Genomic DNA, 20,606 nt, shown 5'->3' on the forward strand with positions numbered 1-20,606 from the left:
AGTCTATTTACAAATGATAATAACTGTCAAACTGGGTTAGCATATTTAGTAATATTTAAATAATGATTTTGTTTTAAAAAAAAAACCTGGATGGTACTGGATATGGTAAATTCTTGAAATTATAAAAAGTGAATTTGACTATGCCTTAAGAAACAGGAAATGATTGATTGCTAATTTGGAAGTCACTTACTTCCAAATCAACTATGAGCAGACAGACTACTGAATTGTTAAAGCAAATTTCAAAATCAATGTCAAATTGAAAGGAAGGATAAAAATGAGAAGACACTGTAAACAATTACAGTCAAATAGTCAAATAAGTTCTTGGTACAGAAAAATGGGAACTGGATAAAGGAAAAGACATTGATATGAATTATTACTATTTCCCACAGACAATGCCCATAAAGTACTGCTAACACCGAGGAAACAAAATGAGCCCAGAAATCACCTGAGGCAGTAAACTCTTGGTCTCCTAGACATGCAGAGAGATAAGATAGATAAGAGCAATATCAGTTCAGAATTTAAAATCATTTGTAAAACCTTCCAGTGGATGATTGTAGAAGATTAGGAGCATCATTGCTGCAAATTTTTCCAAAAGTGGTAGAGTAGGAAATGAATCTGCAAAAGGCTTGGCATGGAATCTAAGCAAGTCACTGTATCCCATCACTTATAGATGAAATTAGAAGATAAACAGACAAAAACAATGGACAGATCTGCCAGTATTTGCATGAGTGATTTTCATTATTGATAACAACATATCACATGTGTGCATTTCCAAGGAAGGCAATGTGCTAGAAATAGAAATGGCACTTAGAAAAGGTGAAGATAGAAAGACCAGTGAGATAATATCAAAGAAGAAATCTGTACTAGAGTTAACAAAATATTCAATTCATTGAAGAATCAATTATGCAGATATCTGATATGGACACAATACCAAGAGAATAGAAAAAATCATGGACAATAATGTTACTAAAAAAGTAAGCTAAATATCCATAACATCTGCCAACTCACAAGGCTACTCTTTCATCTCTCTTAAATATTTATAATGATGATTTACACTTATATGGAAGGTATCGTTGATGAAAATGTGAGAAGGGAGTAGCCAGAATTTCTCAAATGATTTTCTAGCTCCTTGAGGGCAATGACTGTCTTTTGCCTCTTTTTATATTCTAGCACTTAGCACCGTGCCTGACACAAACTAAACACTTAATGAATGTTTATTGATTGATTCTATAGCAGTCCACATTTTCAGGCACACAATTAACTGAAAGGTATAAAGAATACAAGATCCTGCTACATTTTCTATTAGTTGGTTACAATAGAACATAACATCGATTTAAAGACTCTGCCAGCAAGGAGTTTCCAGTATAAAATTTTCCTCCCTAGAAAGATAAAATAACAGATAACTTGATTCTATGACCCTCTGACTATTACAATCAATTGAGGCATAAGACAGAGAGACGTATACTCACCAAAGGTATTTGCCACCATCATGGAAGATGTCCAATGCAGAGTCCAAATGGAAGAGGGATTCCCTATAGATGGTGAGGTCCTCCCGATGCTCCTGTTTTCAGATGACATTGTGTTGATTGCATCAAGCCTCAGAATACTACAGAGCCTCTTCAATGAGAGTCACGACCACTCAAAAAAGATAGGTCTAACAATCCACAAAGGAAAAACAAAATGAATGAAGCATGCCTCTTTTTCCAGGCTGAGAGATGTAGTTGAGTGGGAAGCTTATCGAATTAGTCTCTCACTACCATATATTTTGAACAGGCACTGTAGGTAGTCAATGAGCTTGGTCCAGAATTGAATAGGAGAAATAAAGTTGACTGCGCGCCATTTGGGGAAGTATGTAGTGCTTTTATAAATCCCAAAGTGCTCCCTGACCCACAAAAAATCCATCTTTTAAATCACTTTTCCCATTGATGCTACGTGACTATAATTCATAGCAAACCACAGTCATCAAAGAAGAATAGTTGAAAATGTCCCAAAGGGAAGGAGTGAAAGGCATGGTAGATATGGAAGTGACAATATCTTATCAATTATGACAAATGCAAGAAGTAACATTTTAAAAAAAACACCTAAGAAATGTATGTTCAGAAAAAGAGAAGTGTCAGTCATGAAAATAGTACCACCTTCTATATGAACTTTCATCATCTTTCTCAGCTGCTAATCTTCACACTACAAATTACTTTGTATCTAATTCACATGCATTTTGTATGTACTTTTGGTATGTAAACTGATGGAATGTAAGCTCCTTAAGGGAAGGGACTCTCATTTTTGTCTTTTTTATCCCTAACACATTTTTGTCTTTTTTATCCCTAACACAGTTTTGTCTTTTTTATCCCTAGAACATAATGAGTACCCAGTCAATGCTTGGTGATTGCTAGGTTGGTTAATGTACTCAGATCAAGTGATAATACATAGACCATGTCTGAGTACTAACTTGCTAGCCACAGAATTTTAAGTAACCCAGGAGACGACATCTAACACACTGCGTGTATCCCCTCTGAGGACATGGACAAACCACAAAGGATGAGAAGTTGTGGACAAATTGCAACCTTCATTTTGGGATGTGGTGCCTACCTAGATGAAAGCATGGATCCATTGAAATCTTCAGGTATATTTGTCCTGCCTTCACCTTTACATCACTCTCTTAGAAGGTTAGGCATGATTCACTATTCACTGTTTATTCCTCGTATGGCACACATCCAGTGGGTATTTAATATTGCAAACTTGGAGCATTGGCATTGGAAGAATGTTTCCTTGTAGCTTATGTTCATGAGAAATGGAAATGAAAATGAAAAGAGTGTTTGGAGCCCAGAGCAACCTAGTTTGGGAATCTCAGAATTGATACTTAGCATTCTAAGTTAATGACTTAGCCTCTCTGATCCTCAGCTTCTCCTATTGCAAAACAAATATAATAATTTGCATGCTGTTTATCTCACAGACTTATGAAAGACTATGTTAAGTCTGAAATGGTCACAGAAATATGTTATTTTTACAGGGAGATGACTTGTTTCAATTTGAAGAGTTTTGATTTGATCTCAAGTGTTGGATTAATAAAGTGATCATTATTCAACTACCACCTCGTGTCTATCTTTGTTTTCCATTCCTCATCTCCTACTTTCACATGAAAGCCACATATTATTATCTGTACCTTTGACCTGCAGTAGAGTTGTTTTATTCCCTAGAGTAGCCTTTGACTTACTGAATAAAGACAATTATCTCTGTCACAGACCTTTACTGTCTGACTAATCAATGTCATTGGTCAAGGCAGTCAGGGAGTGTGTTATAATCATCATATCATGTTCATAATTCTTAACTGCATCTATTATGACATTTTAAAATTGGTTCTATCTGGCTTAGTGAAGATTATTAATAATTTATTAGAATTTAACAAGTTAAGTGTTTGCCCAGAAGGTTTCATAATTATAAACCTACTTTCGTCAAATATTACATTTGTAACTATTTCTCTACCTGGTTTTACCTTTTCCTAAATATCCTGTCTCTAGAAGAAACAGTGTGCTAAGCTAGAATTCATGCTCTTTCCTAAGAAAACAATGAATGGATTTTGAAAAACCTATTCAAGGTTATTTTGTTCATTTTTTTAACCAGAAAAAACTCATATCATTAAGAGCAATTAAAATATTTCTTCTCTTAAGCCCAAAGAATGAAAAAAAAAATTATAAAGTCTGAAAATTTGGAAAGGTCAGATTTCGAAACAGCGAAAAATGTGCTTTGGACATGGTTATTGAAATTTAATTGGAAAAAGCAGCCCTATGAACATTGGAAAAATTCACATTTCTAGCTAATACATTCACAATTTAAAAGATGCCAAACCCAATACTTTATACACAGTAGCCAAGTGCTATTTTTGAAGACTTTTTTAAAACTACAAACAAGACTGGCCTAAGGCAAAATTATGTAATAGGTCCCTCATGTCCATGCTCTGTCTGTGACCCTATTGAGATAAATCATTGCTATCATAGGGTAGGGAAACTAACTAGCTGAGGTCAATTCAGAGAAAGTTAGAGAGCAAAGTCAGTTGCCTATGACTGGGCATGAAAACACACACACATACATACCCGAAAAACATGGAATGTAGCAAGATGAGGGACCTCTGCCCTCATGTTGCTATCTGCTTTGGTATCAAAGTTGGATAGCTCATCTCAAGACTCTGCCTCTTGCTAATGCACTTGGATTTAGCTGATTCTAGTTTTGACTCTGATCCAGATGCTACTTTTTGCTTCTGGTGTCTCAACCACAAAATTTTACTAGTTCAATATCTCCCCTGGAAGCAGCTGGGGGACAATTGGTTGAGACTGGCTGAAGTGGCAGATCTAACCTGAGATAAATAGATGGGAATAAAGCTAGTATAGACCCTTGAATTGAGATATGCCTCAATTTGCTGCCAAGTCTGGGGTAGATTTGAAGTGAGGAAAATGTGAATTCAAATCCAGTCTCAGATACTTACTAGCTGTGTGATCTTAGGCAAGTCACTTAACCTCAGTCTCTCATAGTTTCTTCCTCTGTAAAAATTAGTAGCTATTTCCCATGGTTGTTGTGAGGATAAAATGATATTATATTTATAAAGCACTTTGCAAATTTTCAAATACTATATTAAGGATAGCTATTAAGACAACTCTTAAGTGATGCCCAGAATTGAACACAATACGCTCAACATATTTGCTCATTGTTTTCTAGCAATTGAACTAGATTCTAGTAATTGAACTGGCATTGCTTTCATTTCAGATACTCTACCTCCATGAAGAAAACCTGAATTTGTTGTTGTTGTTGTTTGGTTTTTGCTTCCATGTCACACAATGTTTCAGGGTATGTTGAACCATAACAGAAGGTTACCTCAATGACGTAGGATCCTGCCTAGCATATCGTATTGGTAAAAAGTGTCTACCAATGCATGTACCAGGACCATTTGTTCATGAAATTTTAATTTGGAATTAAATGTTAGTTTTGGAAATTTTTTGGAAATACTCATTTGGAATTTTCATGGATTTACATGAGAGTCAATCTGTTGGCAGTGAACTTCTCTATACTTAGACAATAGAGATAATATGTCACCAAGATTCAAACATCTCAACTGAAAGAAAACTGCCTCCTTTCGATCATTCCATTTTGAAATATTTCTATCTCCAATTCTTTCCTGACATTTGGTCCAACTGTGTCTCTCATAAACGTCCTCCTTTTGCTACTACTTTACACCTCTAGGAATGAACAGAATACATCTAAATAACTTTAGATACATAATTAGGATGGCTCCAAAACCCTAGGGAGTACTCAGTACTTATATCATAGGAGATTTCATCACAAGGACTGGATCCTTCAAACCCTTCATTCATTCCTCCAAACATCTCAGCATCACCACCGTTCCCTCCTCTTTACCTCATCTCTATTCATCACTAAAACTAATCCCAGTAAACCTTACCTCAGTCTCAAGAAATCACAACATTTGAGAGCTGGAAGAGACGTTAATGGCCATATGGTCCAACTCATATGCAAAAGGAATGCTGACGATAACTTACCCAACCCAAACTCCATTTATTCTTAGATAACACCTTCTTAACCAGATGTTCACTTCCCTAATTTATTTTTCTTTTATGCATCCCATGTCTTCAACTGGCAAATATGAAGCACAATCTTTGTCATTATGTTATATACAATATCCTAGTATTTATAATTGCTGTCAATACTTTTTAGCTTCCCTCTGAAAATGTCACTTGTGCCCACATACAGCAGAAGTGGGCAGTTGTAATCTATTTTGATAATTCTTGAGATGTTCTGTTACACATAGATACATGCCCTAAGAAGACAGACATGTCTATTTTCCCCAAGATAACAAATATTTGCCTTCTTTTCTTAACTCCACCAAGACCTTAGTCATCATTCTCATTCTCATTCTCTCTCTCTCTCTCTCTCTCTCTCTCTCTCTCTCTCTCTCTCTCTCTCTCTCTCTCTCTCTCTCTCTCTCTCTCCCCCTCTCTGGAACCAGTGAAGACGGCAGCCACAACCCAGGTAAGGTAAATTCAGAAGATTAGTGGGGTAGGGGTAAGGAAAGGGCAACTATGCATAAATGCCAGAAATAAAGAATATACACAACTACAAAACACTGAGTGTAATAAATTGAGAAAACTGCCAAACTTAAACCACTATTGTCTAGTCAGCCTTTAAGCACTAAATTAGACCATGTCAGTAACAGTCCCATCTGGCCCATGTTATCAAATCCAAAAGATAGTCATCTTGTCACTGCCCTGCTTCTCCACACTTTGGAACAGACCACCAGAAAAAGTCCTAAAGCAAAGGAAATTAATCTATTCAGTTTTGTAAATCACTTCCCTCCCCCACCCCAACATACTGTAACTCACAGTTTTGGCCATTGGTGAGGGAAGACAACTAATGTCTTTTATCTAACCCGCTAATAACTAGGAGAAGGAGGGAAAAAAAGAAGCCCACTTTCCAAGCTCACCCTACTCTTCATCCGCTCTTTCTCAGTGCCCTAATATTTTTGTTGACCAGAGCTTAGAAAAGCCCCAAGATCAGCTGTTGCATTGTCAAGGAAGGTAGTAGACTTAGCCTTTCTCATAGAAAAACTCTGAGGGACTGGATTGCATCTCAAACCTCTCCCTTGGACTACAGCAAAGCACCATATCCTACACAGAAAAGTCACTCAATAAATGTTTGCCCATTATTATGGTGACTTGATATGGTTTTGATCAAAGAAACAATCTGTCTCCCCTGCTGTAATCTGTCCTAGGGTCTCTACCTTAAAACAAGAACCTGCAGAGGCACTGACTCAAAGCTCTAATTAGAAGCTTGAAGCCAATTTAGCCTCTCTATTCTTGGTACTCCCCATGCACTATAGCTGGCAAGTTCCCAATTAGCTCCTCTAATTCCTATGAATCAGAGCCACCTTATGTCTAGGTGAAAATCCCTTTCCCTTGCTACCTCTCCTGTACACTTTCATCCTCATGCAGTTCAGTCCTAGGTCCCTTGAATTCTTATTTTCCCTTTTCTTCCTTTCTATTATGTTCTCTGGAATATTTGTCATTAAAAAATCCCCCCTTGTCCTAAGTCTCTTCACATTCATTCTGTCTTTATTTTCTCCTGAAAATCCATCTTCTGGCTTTCACTTTGAGGCTAAATGCGCCTTTCTTCACACTCCTGATTCATGTAGTCAAGGGGAGGAGCTGGCATAGTACTTGCCACTTCCAGGCCCTCCCTGCCACCTTACTCAGTAACTACCTCCCTTCCTTTAATGTTCACTCTCCCCCATCCTGATCCTTTCTGCTGTTGTCCATGGATTACAAGTCATTTCCCCTTCTTCTCAGTAAGAAGCATACCTAGCTGAAGTCGTCTGTATTCCAACTCCTGCTCCTTTCTAATAAACTAATCAACAAACATTCATTAAGCATTTATTATGTATCTGGCACTGAAGATACAAGTACAAATTTCAAAGAGCTTACATTCTAGCCTTAATTCAACCTATGCATACATACACACATATACCATCTATCCATATATATATGTATATACTATATATATGCACACACATAGTCATGCAGGGATGTATGCACATATGTATGTTACCTATACATATGTAATGTGTATGTACCTATATCATTGTGTATATACATAAATGTTCATATATATGGATGTATGCGCTCATATAAGTATATATTAATGTGTGTTGTATATATACAAGTATATATGAATATCTATTTATATATGAATATTTAGATTCATAGCAATATAGCTATACAATCTCAAAGTCTTTTCAGCTAAAGTTACCAGACAATGTACTCACTTCTTCAAAAACTGAAAAATCTGCCCTTTTCCCACTATCCCCATCCTTTGAAATTCAGTTCAGTGAATATTCTGTGGATACTTCTTTAAATGGTGGATTTATCTCCTGAATTTCCATTTAAGTAAGTATCCTCAGCAGCCATGTTCACTTAAAATCTGTCTCAGCATACACTTTGCCTCTGAGAAGGTGCCTTCCCCACCCACCCCAGCCTACTCACTCCCATCTCCAACTCCCTTGCCTTTGTAAAACCAGTCCTTAGCCCACTGTCTCTCACATAGCAAGTGCTCATCTCTCTGTGTCTGTCCAGTAACAGATACTCCAATATTTTTTACCTACTTCTTTTACCTATAAGTGTCCTGTATCCTGAACTTTGCCTCAGACATAAAGAGGCAAGGGGTTAGCTAGAGATAAGCATAAGTGTTCATTGGGGCTGGAGAGGGGAATCTGATTAAACGTTAGAAAATTTCCTACCTGGTGGGGTTCTGATCTACTAGGATTGTACTCTTAATTTTCTGTTTGGGATAAATACCATAAAGCACCATAGCAGGGAATCATAGGGAACTGCTGAAACATTTTTTTTAAAAGGTTAAATCTCCCAATATAAAAGGAAGAGAGAAGACTGGAAAGTACCTGCTGGAAGTGTGTATGTGTGTGTGTGTATGTGTGTATGCATGTGTGTATGTGTGTGTGCATGTGTGTGCGTGTGTGTGCATGTGTGTGCATATGTGTATGAGAGAGTACCCTGCATGTATATGTGCATATGTGTACATATATGTGACACACATATATATATGATTAATAATATATGCTTTTTGAAATGATAAGTACAACGAGTACCTTGGTAACTTTAGCTCCAATTTTCTACTTGGCGATACCTCTGTAGTCTGTCAATAGCCCTCCTGGATCTTTCCATTATCTGCCACAGCTCAGCCTTCCTTTTTCTTTTTCATTTTAGTCTGTCCATTCAGTTTCTCTTTCAGTCTATAGCCTCTGTAGTTCTAATTCTTTCCATCTCAGCTCATTAAATCCTGGGCATGGCTGAGGAAATCAAATTCCATTGCTGCTGCTCCGTTCTTGAGGTCCCCACTCTTTCTTATTTCTCTCTTTCTAGTCTGTATCTCTCTCTCTCTCTCTCGCTCTGTCTCTCTCTCTCTCTCTCTCTCTCTCACACACACACACACACACACACACACACACACACAGAGTCTCTTTAAGATCTTTAGGAAATGCTCACATCTACCATGGTACTCCCAAATAGCTCTTACTGCTAAAATGGAATTCTTTTCCTTCTGAAAAATAAATTGCAGAATGTCAGTTCTCTAACCCCTAGTATATAGACAAAAAAAAATGCAAAATTAGTTTGAGGGAACATTAGCTTCTTGAGTCAGCCAGCCCTTGGGCTGAGCCTGGAAGAGAAGTAAAAAAAAAGGAAAAAGACATAGGAGAGAAGAGAAAACACTTCAGACACAGTTGATAACCTGTACAGAGGTGGGCAATGGAGTGTTGTATATAAGGAACAGTAGTGGCGCTATTTTGGCTGGAATGCAGAGTGCAAGAATTATTGGAAATCAGCCTGGAAAGACTAGAACCAGATTATGAAGGGTGTTAAATGCTAACAGCTGGTTATGTCTTCTATCCTAATGACAATGAGGAGCAACTGAAGTTTTCTTAGCAGAGGAACTAAGGTCATTTTAAATAGGAAGCTATCAAAAAGCCTTCATCCTCTAGCTTACAGGATATTGGATGAGAGTGGTATCTGCCCCTGATGAATACAAGTGACTTGGCCAACATGAACCAAATCCTCAGAAATGTTGGAAAAGATAGCGGATGTGATTGCTGAGACATTATCAGTGATATTTAAAAGATTGTGGAGAATAGGAGAAGTGCCATGCCAGTGGAAGAAGGCATATGTGCCCATTTAGAAAGGTTCTATAAAGTCCGAGGTGCTACTTAAACTGTGGGTCATGATGTCATACAGGGTCTTGAAAATTTTGGCAAAAATAAAAGCTTCCTAAATGCACAACGACCAAAGTCTAATTCAGAATCAAACGCATAATAAATCTGAGGTGTTTCTGGCAGTGCTTGGCAGTGCTTGACCATGTTTCATTGGGCAACTTCACTGCAAGCTTTGCTTCTGAACACAAAGGCCCTCAGGCCACACAACATCAACAAATGCTGCCCAAATAAAAAAAAAGATTGTGAATAGAAAAGTTTTAGGAAGTCCTGCATAAACCAGGGCAGTAAACTTCCCTTGGACTCCTAGGAAAATTCTAGAACATATCCCTAAGGAGATAGCTAGTGAAACTTCCCTTAAAGAAAGGACAGTAGTGATTGCTAAGTTAGCATAACTTCATCAAGAAGAGGGCATTCCAGACTCACCTTATTTCTTTTCTTTTTCCAAACTGGCAGATAAGGGGAATTTCCCCTTAATTTTAGCAAAGCATTTAATAATTGTAAAGCCAATTACAGGCAGCACACCTGAGCACTGCTGCTGTGAATGATTTCAAGGGTCTAATAGTATAATGAACTCTCCATTTATTCAGCAAAAAACAAAGCATTTTTCAATAAAGTAAAGCATGACATTCATAGTAACATCCTTAAGTAAAACACATAATTCAATCAGTATACATCTCATAACAATAGCAATGTTCTTAAGTAAAACATATCATTCAATCAATATCCAGAGTCCAAATAAAGTCTCCTTTCAAAGTACCACACCGTCCACCTCTAGGTCACTGTAAGAAGAATCTTCTTAACCAATATCAAATGTCCAAATAAAGTCCTCAATGGCTCTTCCTTTGTGGGCTGACCACTCTCAACTCTCACCTGGATTCACACGTAGGCAGCTCTCTGCTTCTGCTCCATGTCTCAGCTCATGGGGACTGCTCCACTCCACAGATTCTGTCTCTGAGAAAACAAAGCTAAGCAGGGCGACAACAATACTAACACACACCTCCAGTATCATTATCTCAATTCACTCATAAAGACCAACAGACAGGACTTCTGTCTGAGAAATCAACAAAGATCAACATAGAGGACTTCTTCCTGGCTACCAGAGGTCTTCCTCTTAGCTATCAGAAGTCTCCTCTCAGCTAGCTGTCTTTTCAATGCTAGCTCACCCCCTCAACACTGGCTCTCTTCATGTCTGCTTCTCTCAGCTCAGGCTTACTTTATATACAGTTCTAGTCATTACCTGATTGGTCAGAGCCCACTTGCACATGTCTGATTGGTTAAAGCTTTCTCTACAATATATATACATACTATTTCTAGTTAAAGACTCTTGATTTCTAGTTAAAGACTCTTGATCAATCAAAGGCAAGATTCAATCAGAGGCATTTGATTGACTAAAACAAAAACAACAGAAGACCCTACTTTTCTTGCCATTTCAATGATGCATCTCATCAAACATATCTTACTAGAAAAGTAAGAAGGATGTAGACTGAATCATAATCCAGTACCATGGATGCAGAGAACCAGTGGAATGGTCAAAATCAAAGAGTGAGCATCAGTCATTCAATAACACCTTGGTAGGAGACCTCTAGAGACCAGGGAATGACCTTGTGCTAGTGAACATTTGTTCTCAGACTTAGATGGGGCAGCTAGGTGGTGCAGTGGATAAAGCACCAGTGTAGGAGTCAGAAGGACCCGATTGCCTCATCCTGGGTCATCTCCAGTCATCCTGATGAATACCTGGTCATTGGATTCAGATGGCTCTGGAGAAGAAGTGAGGCTGGTGACCTGCACAGCCCTCCCTCATTCAAAACAAAGTCATGTGCAAGTCATGTCATTATTTCTCTGATGGCATGGTCTTCTTCAGCAACAAAAGATGAACACACACACAGACTTAGATAAAGGTATATTTGGCAAGTTCATCAAATTTGCAGGTAACCCAAAGCTGGGATAGTTATATCCTGATGGTAGAGTCAAAATCTAGAAAGATTCCAGCAAGCTAGAGTGTTGAGCTGAATCTTATGAGATCAACATTTATTAAGCATCTATTGTATACCAGGCACTTTGCTGAGCACTGGGAATGCAAAGAAATGGAAAAGACAGTCCTTGCTGTGAGGAAGAAACATGTAAACAAATACAAACAAGTTATCTACAAGATATAATACAAGGAAATTATGAGAGAAGGCACTAGAATTAATAGGGGTTGAAAAAGGTATGTTGTAACAAGTGGGATTTTAGTTGGGACTTAAAAGAAGCTGGGGGGAGTCAATAGGTGGAGTTGAGGAGGGAGAGCATTGCAGGCATGGGGGACAGCTAGAGAAAATGTCTAGAGTAAAAAAAATGGAAAATCTTGTTTGTCAAACAGTTAGGAAGCCAGGGTCATTGGATCAAAGAGCACATGATGAAAAATAAGGCATAAGAAAACTAGAAAAGTAGGAGAGGGACAGGTTATGAAGAAGAGTTTTGAACTCCAAACAGAGCGTTTTGTATTTGATCTTAGAGTCAAAAAGGAACCACTGAAGTTTACTGATGGGGTGGGGAGAGGGGTGGCAGAGCTGACATGATGAGACCTGCACTTTTGGAAAATCACTTTGGTGGCTGAAAGGAGGATGGATTCATATGGGGATAAATTTGAGGCAGGCAGCCCTATCAGCAGTCTTTTCCGATAATCAAAGTGTGAGGTGATCACGGTCTCTGCTAGAGGGGTGGCAAGTGTCAGAGGAAGGAAGGGAACATACTGGAAAATATTGCAAAGGTAAAATGGGCAGACCCTGGTAACAGATGGGATATGGGGATAAGAAATAGTGAGAAATTAAAAATAAATTTTAGCAGGGATAAATGTAAAGGAACATATATGGGTCTAAAGAATTCTCTTCAAAAGTGCAAGGTGGCAGATGTCCAAAAAGGATCTGAGTGTTTAGAAGCTCTATATGAGTTAGCAGCATGATTTGTAGACACAGAAGCCTTGGGTTACATTAAGAGAGGCATAGCTTCCAGGATGAAGGAAGTAGTTGCTCAGTTTTGCTCTACCCTGGTTAGACCACATTTCCAGTACTGTCTTCAGTTCTGGGTACCACAGTTTAGGAAGGAAATTGATAAGCTAAGGACTGTCCAGGGGAGGACTACTAGAATGACGAAGGGACTTGAGTTCAAGTCATACAAGATTTGGTTGAAAGAACTGAGGCTGTTTAGTCTGAGAAAGAGAAAATTCAGGGCCACAAAATAGCTGTGGTCAAGTATTCAAAGGACTGTCTATTTCTCTTTAGAGGGTGCTATCAGGAGCAATGAGCGGTGGGTATAAAAGGCAAATTGAAGCTTGTAGTCTGGATATCTTCATCAGTACTTCAAACCAAACAATGTTCACATGGACTATTTGTACCAGACCTGTGGTAAAGTCAGCCTTCCAAGCCTGTATTGGTCGGATCAGCCGCAGCAGACACACTGTAGCTTGATTCCAATAGAATGACGTTATTATGTTATTTTGGTCCTTGTCAAACATGAAGGATGATGAACATAAATGGAGGAAGTGAAAGAGAAACAGAGGACAGAAAGAGGGAGAGAGACAGAGAAACAGAGACAGAGAGAGAGAGAGACAGAGACAGAGACAGAGAGAGAAGGGGGAAGAAAGAATGTCATTCCTCTAAAATCTTCAGTGGTTTACTATTGCCTAGTGAGTAAAGTTCACATTCTGCTGCCAGGAATTCCATGCCCTCCGAATCTGATGCCTTCCTTTCTTTCAGGACTGTCTCGTATTCGTCTCTTCTTCTCTCTGTTCCAGACAAACTAGACTTCTTTCTGCATCTAAACACACAATACGCTTTCTGGTCTCTGTGCCTTTGCTTTCTCTCTTCCATAAATGTGAATATCTCCCCCTCCATTTTGCTTATTGAAGCCCTTCCCATCCTTTAAATGAAGTCCAGGCTCATGACACCTTTGACCAGACGCCTTCTTGTTTCCCCAGGTTGTTAAAGATTTTGTTGTTCAAGGTACTTTCTAATCCTTTAATGTACCTTATCCTGTTCTATGCTTAGCACTGGCATTTTATTCCTATAATAATAATAATACTTAGAATTTACATCGTGCTTTAAGGTTTGCAAAGTGCTTTCTGAATGTTGTTTCATTTGACCATCACAACTTTAGAAAGTTAAATTTAAATGTTAAAGTATGCATATAATTATTCCCATTTTACAGAAAAGAAACTGAAATGAGAGAGTTTAAGTGACTTGTCCTGAGTTGCACAGCTAATAAATGTCTGTGGCAGAATTAGAATTCAGGTCTTCCTAACTCCAGGTCTAACCCTCTACTGCACCACCTAGCTGCTCCCATTGTGTTGTGTTGTGTTGTATTGTATTGTATTGTATTGGCTCTAAACTACAATTTTGAAAATTTCTTACATGAAATGTTGTGGGATCTCTTTGTATTCATGAAGAAGTCTTTTGATGGCACACCTTGATCAAATGAAATTTGGCATCTGTAATGGCCCAAGACGGTGAGCCTGCACCACTGCATAGCATAGCAGAAAAAGGAACAACTTCAAATAGCAATGCTGAGTATAACATATAGGCAAAGAGCCATTGCCAACAGGGCCAGGGGATCACCAGCAAGGCAAGTTACACAATAGCCGCAGATCAGTTAATACTGCTGCCCCCACTCCAAGCTTCCAGGATTGATGATGATGCTATGCTGGCAGATTCAAGTTTGCAAGGTTTGTGCTGATTTTGCAAGAGGGGCCAGCTCAAGGGAGCTCATCATATAAAATTCATCAGAAGGAAGTCTGGGAACCGCCAAGGTGATCTTGGTAATTCACAAGATTATAAAATCCCAGAGTCTTGTCCTATATCACCAATTTCATGATGAGTAACTCCATCTAGATGTCTGGCAATCTAAATTCAGCATACCCAAAATGGGACTCATTCTTTTCGACCATAAATCCATAAACCCCCTTCCTAACATCTCTTTTTTTTCTGTTGAGCACATTACCTTCTCTGTCTTCCTTCTATAGTACAGGTTCATAACTTTGTAGTTGCTTACCTTTGTGTCTTCCCTGACATCCTATATCCAGGACCACAACTAGAGAGGGACAGCTAGGATCATGTCATCAGGTACTAACGTGTTGGAAGCACTTCTTCCTGGAAGGCCACTCTTTTTCCTGGCTGTAATCCAGAGACTTGCATCCTCCCACTTTGCAATCCTATAGAAGTTCACATAGCCACAGAGATTGGGCAGTGGGAAAGATATGGCCCAAGACTAGTCTAAGGCATCTGAACTGTGGGTTGGCAGAGTTCAGAGTAGAGGGGGGAGGAATGAGGTACCTCTTACTGAATTTCCTTCACAGACAATGTCAGATCATCCCCACCTTTGGATTGCACTCCTCCTCAAATCCTGTAAGAACACCGGCTGGCCCTCTGCTGCACTTCCCTGAATCTGCCTTAGCTGCCAGGATTTCCGGTTATGATTATACTCATCTAACCAGTTTCCAAGTTCTATCAATTCTACCTCTACAACATTTCTTGCATCATTTCTCTGTACTCACACTAATGCAACCCAATTTCAGATCCTCACCATTTCTCAAATGAGCTATCCCAGTAGTCTCTCTCTTTTTTTTTAATTTTTTTAATTTTTTATTTTTTTAAATTTTTTTTTATTATTTTTTTATAGTCTCTTTTTATTTATTTATTTTATTTTTAATTTATGGAACAAAACAAGCATTTTCATAGCAAAGTACAATAAAAAAGATGATTGCACATGGAACTGCAAATCTACAGTACATAGCTTTGCTGTTCCTTTCAAATATACAACAAAATTATCATGTATTTTTTCTTTTTTTTTTCTTCCCTTCCTTCCCCCACCCCTACTCTAGAGATGGCTATTGGACCTATACATACTTCTGTTTTTCAGTTCTTTCTCTGGATGCAGACAGCATCTTTTCTTCATTTGTCCTTTAGAATTAATTTGGGTATTTACAGTAGACAAAATAACTTATTGATTCAAAGTCATTCTTAAAACAATATTGCTGACTGTATACAGTATAATACTGTATGCAGTATTATTTTGTGCAAGTCTTTCAATATTTTTCTAAGATCATTGAGTTCATCATTTCTTATAGCACAGTAGTATTCCATTACAATCATATACCACAACTGGTTCAACCATTATTCAATTGATGAGCGTTCCTGCAATTTCCAGTTCTTGTCACTACAAAGAGACCTGCTATAAATATTTTAGAACATATGGATTCTTTCCCTTTTTCACTAATCATCATTGGAAATTGACCAAGTAACGATAATAGTCTTTTATTAGTATGGTAGATAAAGCACAGGGTTTGTGGTCAAGAAGACGGGGCAGAATCCTGCTTCAAACATTAGTTGTGTGACTTAGGCCCTCAGTTTCCTCATCTGCAAAAATAAGGATAAAATTAACACTGACCTCAAAGTCTTTTGTAAAGATGACATCTAATAATGTATATAAAGTGTTTTGTAAACCTTGAGGAACTACATAAATGTGAGCTATCTTTATTAATATTAATATTGCTTCCATTTTCTCCCGTTCAATCCATGCTCCACATAGTTGGCAAATTAACATTTCCAAGACATGAGTTTGGCCATGTCACCCCACCTGCTCAAATCTTCAGATCTCTCTGTTGCAGTTTCTCTAGGAAAAATAAAGCCACCTTACCCCTGAATTCAAGTCCTTCACAACCTGAGTCCCACCTCTCTTTTCAGACATATTTCACTTTACTCCCTTTTAAGGATGCTATGTTCTAGCCAAACAGGTCAACTATTCACAACTTTCTCTGAGCCCTGCGATGCATCTCCTGCCTTTGTGCCTTTTTTCAGACTGTCTCTACCCCATCCCCCACCCCTGTGTCTGGAATGAGCTTCCTCCTCATCTATCTCTTAGGAGCTTTAGCTTCCCTCAAGGCTCACCTTTGGTACCATCAGCCCATGTCAAAAACCTTTCTTTGGATCCCACTAGGTTGTAAGTAGTCTGTCCCTCCTCAACATTTTCTTCTTCTTTTCTTATCTGCTTACATATTATATCATGCTAGAGCAACATAAGGTCCTTGAGGACAAGAAGTCATTTTCATTTCTGTCTTTTTTTCTTTTTTAAAAATTTTTATTTGTTTGCTATATTAAAGCTCATCATTTTTATCAATTTTTCTTGGAGGGAGGAAGGCAAGGCAATTGGGATTAAGTAACTTGCACAAGGTCACACAGGTAATAAGTGTCTGAGGTCAGATTTGAACTCATAAAGATGAGTCTTCCTGACTCCAGGCCAGGGACTCTATCCATTGGACTACCAGCTGCCTTATATTGCATAGCATGCTGTAGTATTAGAATCAGTCTCCATCAGTGTCTATGAGTACAAGGGATAATGCCATGTGAACTAGTTATCCTAAAATCTATTTTTGAGCCTCCCACTTAGACTTGGTTTTTAGTCCTATCTTTAACAAGCTGTTTGACCTTATATATCATGGTTTCTGTGATCAACTACAAATTCCTCATTTATAAAATGGGGAAAATAATACCTATATTATCACTTCATAGAATTGTCTTCAGTTTCATACACTATAGCAAGTATTTTGTAAGATACAAAATAATCAGAATTGATATTTCTGTAGCACTTTATGGGTGGCAAAGCACTTTTCATTCATGAACTCATTTAATCTTCACAATAATCTTACAAAATAGACACTATACTACCAGTACTTTTTTTAAGGACCTCTGATATCATTGGTATGGGGAGTGCCCAAGAAAGAAAATCTTTCTATCAGTGCAGACTGCCATTCACTCTATAACTTAATATCTTCTGAGAGTTGTGTGGGGTGGTAGAAAAATGACTTACCAAGGCTTAGATAGCTAGTATCTGTCAGGGGAAGAACTTAACCTATGTCTTCCCAATCCCAAGACCAGCTCTCTAACATAATGTAACAATATACTGGAATAATTCTGCAGGTACTATGAACTCCATTTTATAGATAAGCCAAGTGATATTAAGAGAGGAAAGTAATTGTCCTATGGACATACAGTTGCTTAGGGTCAGAGGAAGGATTTTACTTCAACTCTCTCCTGACTCCAAGTCTAGAACTCTTTTCACTAGTATGTGATGCTTCTCTGTTAGTTATTAGGGCTTGTTGCAATAGATCAATAACCGGTAAAAATGTTTTCTACAGTATTTTCTAGCAGGGCCTACTGTCAACATTGCTAAGGCTGTCAACTATACCAATAAGTGGATAGATGTATGCATGGATAGATGGATTATGGATGAATAGATGGATAGATGGATAGATAGGTAGACAGATAAATTATTTAATGCTTATCATGAGTCAGGCACCGTGTTAAAGTATGGGTATACAAAAACAAACAAGCAAGACAGAATTCTCTCATTCTAATGGGGAATGTCAACACATAAAGGGATTCTGGAAGCAATGGTGGGTAACATATTCAAGATTATGACAATTACTTATGGATACTGCTGGAGGTTATGTTAAGAATGTGTAGCATGCTCACTTCTTGAAGAGTCTTTCATCATGCACTGCATGAGGTTGAACCAAAAGCTACTTAGAGTGTTTTGCATTACTAACAACCAGTGCTCAAGGCCCTTACAGCATTAGAACAACCTAGCTTGGACTATTATCAATGTGTTCCAAGTAACTGGCTCAGATTCATGATTGTGGCTCTAAGGTTGAACTGGGGAAGGAAGGTGGAAGCTTTTATCACATAGAAGACATTTAATTAGGTGTAAACCCTCTAAACAGGAGAGCAAATGACATTCTACCTCTCTCTGTCCTGTTAGAGTTTTGAGAATACATCTATAAATAGGATAAATAATTGAGAATTCTTTAATAAATCCATTGCTTTTAAGCTCAAGAGTTCACCACTGCATTTATTTTAGCCTCTTTCATACTTTGTCATCTCCACAAGGAGCTAATTCACGATGGAACTGAAATAATACTTGGTAAAAGTGCACTTATGATTTCTAATCACAAAAAGAGTTACTGGCCAACTTGTCTTTTGGCCACAGAAGGACTCCTGTACACCAATAAATCTTAACCCCTGCACTGCTGTTTCATCAGTGGTGATTATAAAATGCAAAGATAATGATCTATAGACACTTTGAAGTGATAAGAATGGGGAAGGAAAGAAACAAAGCCTTTATTAATTATCTACTATATGCCAGATATTTTATCTCATTTTTATCCTTATGACAACCCTATCTCTATTTTACAGTTGAGGAAGTGAGACAGACAGAGGTTAAATATGATGTGCCCAGGATCTCATAGCTATTAAGTATCTAAGACTATATTTGAACTTGAGTCTTCCTGACTCAAAGTCTCATGATCTATCCATGGCATCATCTAGCAGAACAAAGTTTCTTCTGTACTCATATGTAATCTGATAAAATAAATTGTCATAATTCATTTATAATATTTTTTATAACTGATGTATATAGTGCTTTATAATAATGAGTTCACACTTATTAAGATTTGCAGAGAATATATATATATATAAAATCCATGTAGGGTAGGTGCTATTATTATCCTCATTTTACAAATGAGGAAAGTGAAGCATAGGGAGATTGACTTGTCCAGTGTCAGAGTTATGATATGAACTCAAGTTTTCCAGGCTCCAAGTCCAGCCTTCTGTCTATTACACCATGTTGCCTGTATAGTGATTATTTCAAGTCATCCTCCTCTAAGGGAGATATTGGAAGTATTATCATTCCCAATTTACAGATGATGTGAAGACTTAACAGTGATTACATGACTTGGCCAAGATCACCTGGCTAGTAAAAGACTTAGCTAAGCTTTCAAGTGAAGTCTATCTTGCTCCTGATAAACTGATCCTTCCACTCTGCTAAAGGGACCTCATTAAATCAGTCAGCAAAAGCAATCCAATTATTAATGTCCCCTCCATTGAAATTATGGACCCTGTACTTAAATTAAGAATCCAACAGTATGATTTCAGGGACAGCAATATACTTCAGGGAAGGCTGAAGAGAAAGAAAACTTGGTGGGAGAAAGGTACTAAGAAAGATGAAGAAATGAAAAGTTATCATAGATCTTCATGGTCTGTGACTTTTCCTTCTTAATGAGCCCTGAGTTGCTTGTGTGGAAAAAAGCCAAAGAAAGCTCTCTCTTCTAAACATGAAAAAATTCCCCTGCCAGGTAATACTTTCCTTGTCTCCACATAATTTTGTTTTATGGTTTGCATTATCATTTGCTATTTATAGAACAACATACCTGCTACCTTGATGCACAACTTACAGGCTTTGTCCTCAGATAGCAAGAACAGAAATAAAGCCCTGCTAATGAATTCCCCTCCACAGCAAGCTTAAGCACACTATTCAGAAAGCTATGCAATCTCTAGGAAAATCAATTGCTTCTGACTAATATTTAGTTCATGAAAGCCAAGCTGCCTAAAGAGAGACTGCAACATCTTTCAGACCCCTGGAATAAGTTTAAAAATCCCTGGTGTGGAGATGGTCCCAACAAACAGAGCAGGGCTTTGTAGCTTCTCCAAGAATAAGTCACTCACAGGGGCCTGGGGTGCTCAACAGTCCCTTGGACCTCTTTAAAAAGAGCTGTGTTTAAACTTCTGATGTAGAGGTGAAAGGCTCAATATTCCCATTAATAATCTCCTGAGGTCATTCTTCTCCACTGAGTACAAGGACATTTTATAAACCAGAAAGAAGAGCAGTGAGTGCTAGAAAACAGCAGGCCAGTCTGTGGTGCTGCTGAAATGCAGACTCATAGGTATGAGAGGAGAAGGCAGGTATCTCAGCAGCCCAGGGATCACATAGATTGTCACTTCAAAGAACCCTTGCTGTCACC

The 20,606-nt window shown here is 38.1% G+C and overlaps 1 protein-coding gene across 2 annotated transcripts in view; it reads right to left on the reverse strand.

Moving 5' to 3' along the window:
- KCNK2 (potassium two pore domain channel subfamily K member 2) overlaps window positions 1-20,606 on the reverse strand; it is a 285,195-nt gene that overhangs the window by 211,090 nt on the left and 53,499 nt on the right. Inside the window, exon 1 of one of the 2 annotated variants that reach the window (XM_072647841.1) lies at window positions 1,470-1,699. The exons of the other annotated variant lie outside the window; for it this stretch is intronic. Coding sequence (XP_072503942.1) covers window positions 1,470-1,578 — 109 coding nt within the window. The 5' untranslated portion in view covers window positions 1,579-1,699. Of the gene's footprint in view, window positions 1-1,469; window positions 1,700-20,606 lie in introns of those variants that run through there. 2 annotated transcript variants of the gene reach the window in all.

Source organism: Notamacropus eugenii, chromosome 2 (genome assembly GCF_028372415.1).
Source record: "Notamacropus eugenii isolate mMacEug1 chromosome 2, mMacEug1.pri_v2, whole genome shotgun sequence".
Taxonomy (NCBI): Eukaryota; Metazoa; Chordata; class Mammalia; order Diprotodontia; family Macropodidae; genus Notamacropus; species Notamacropus eugenii.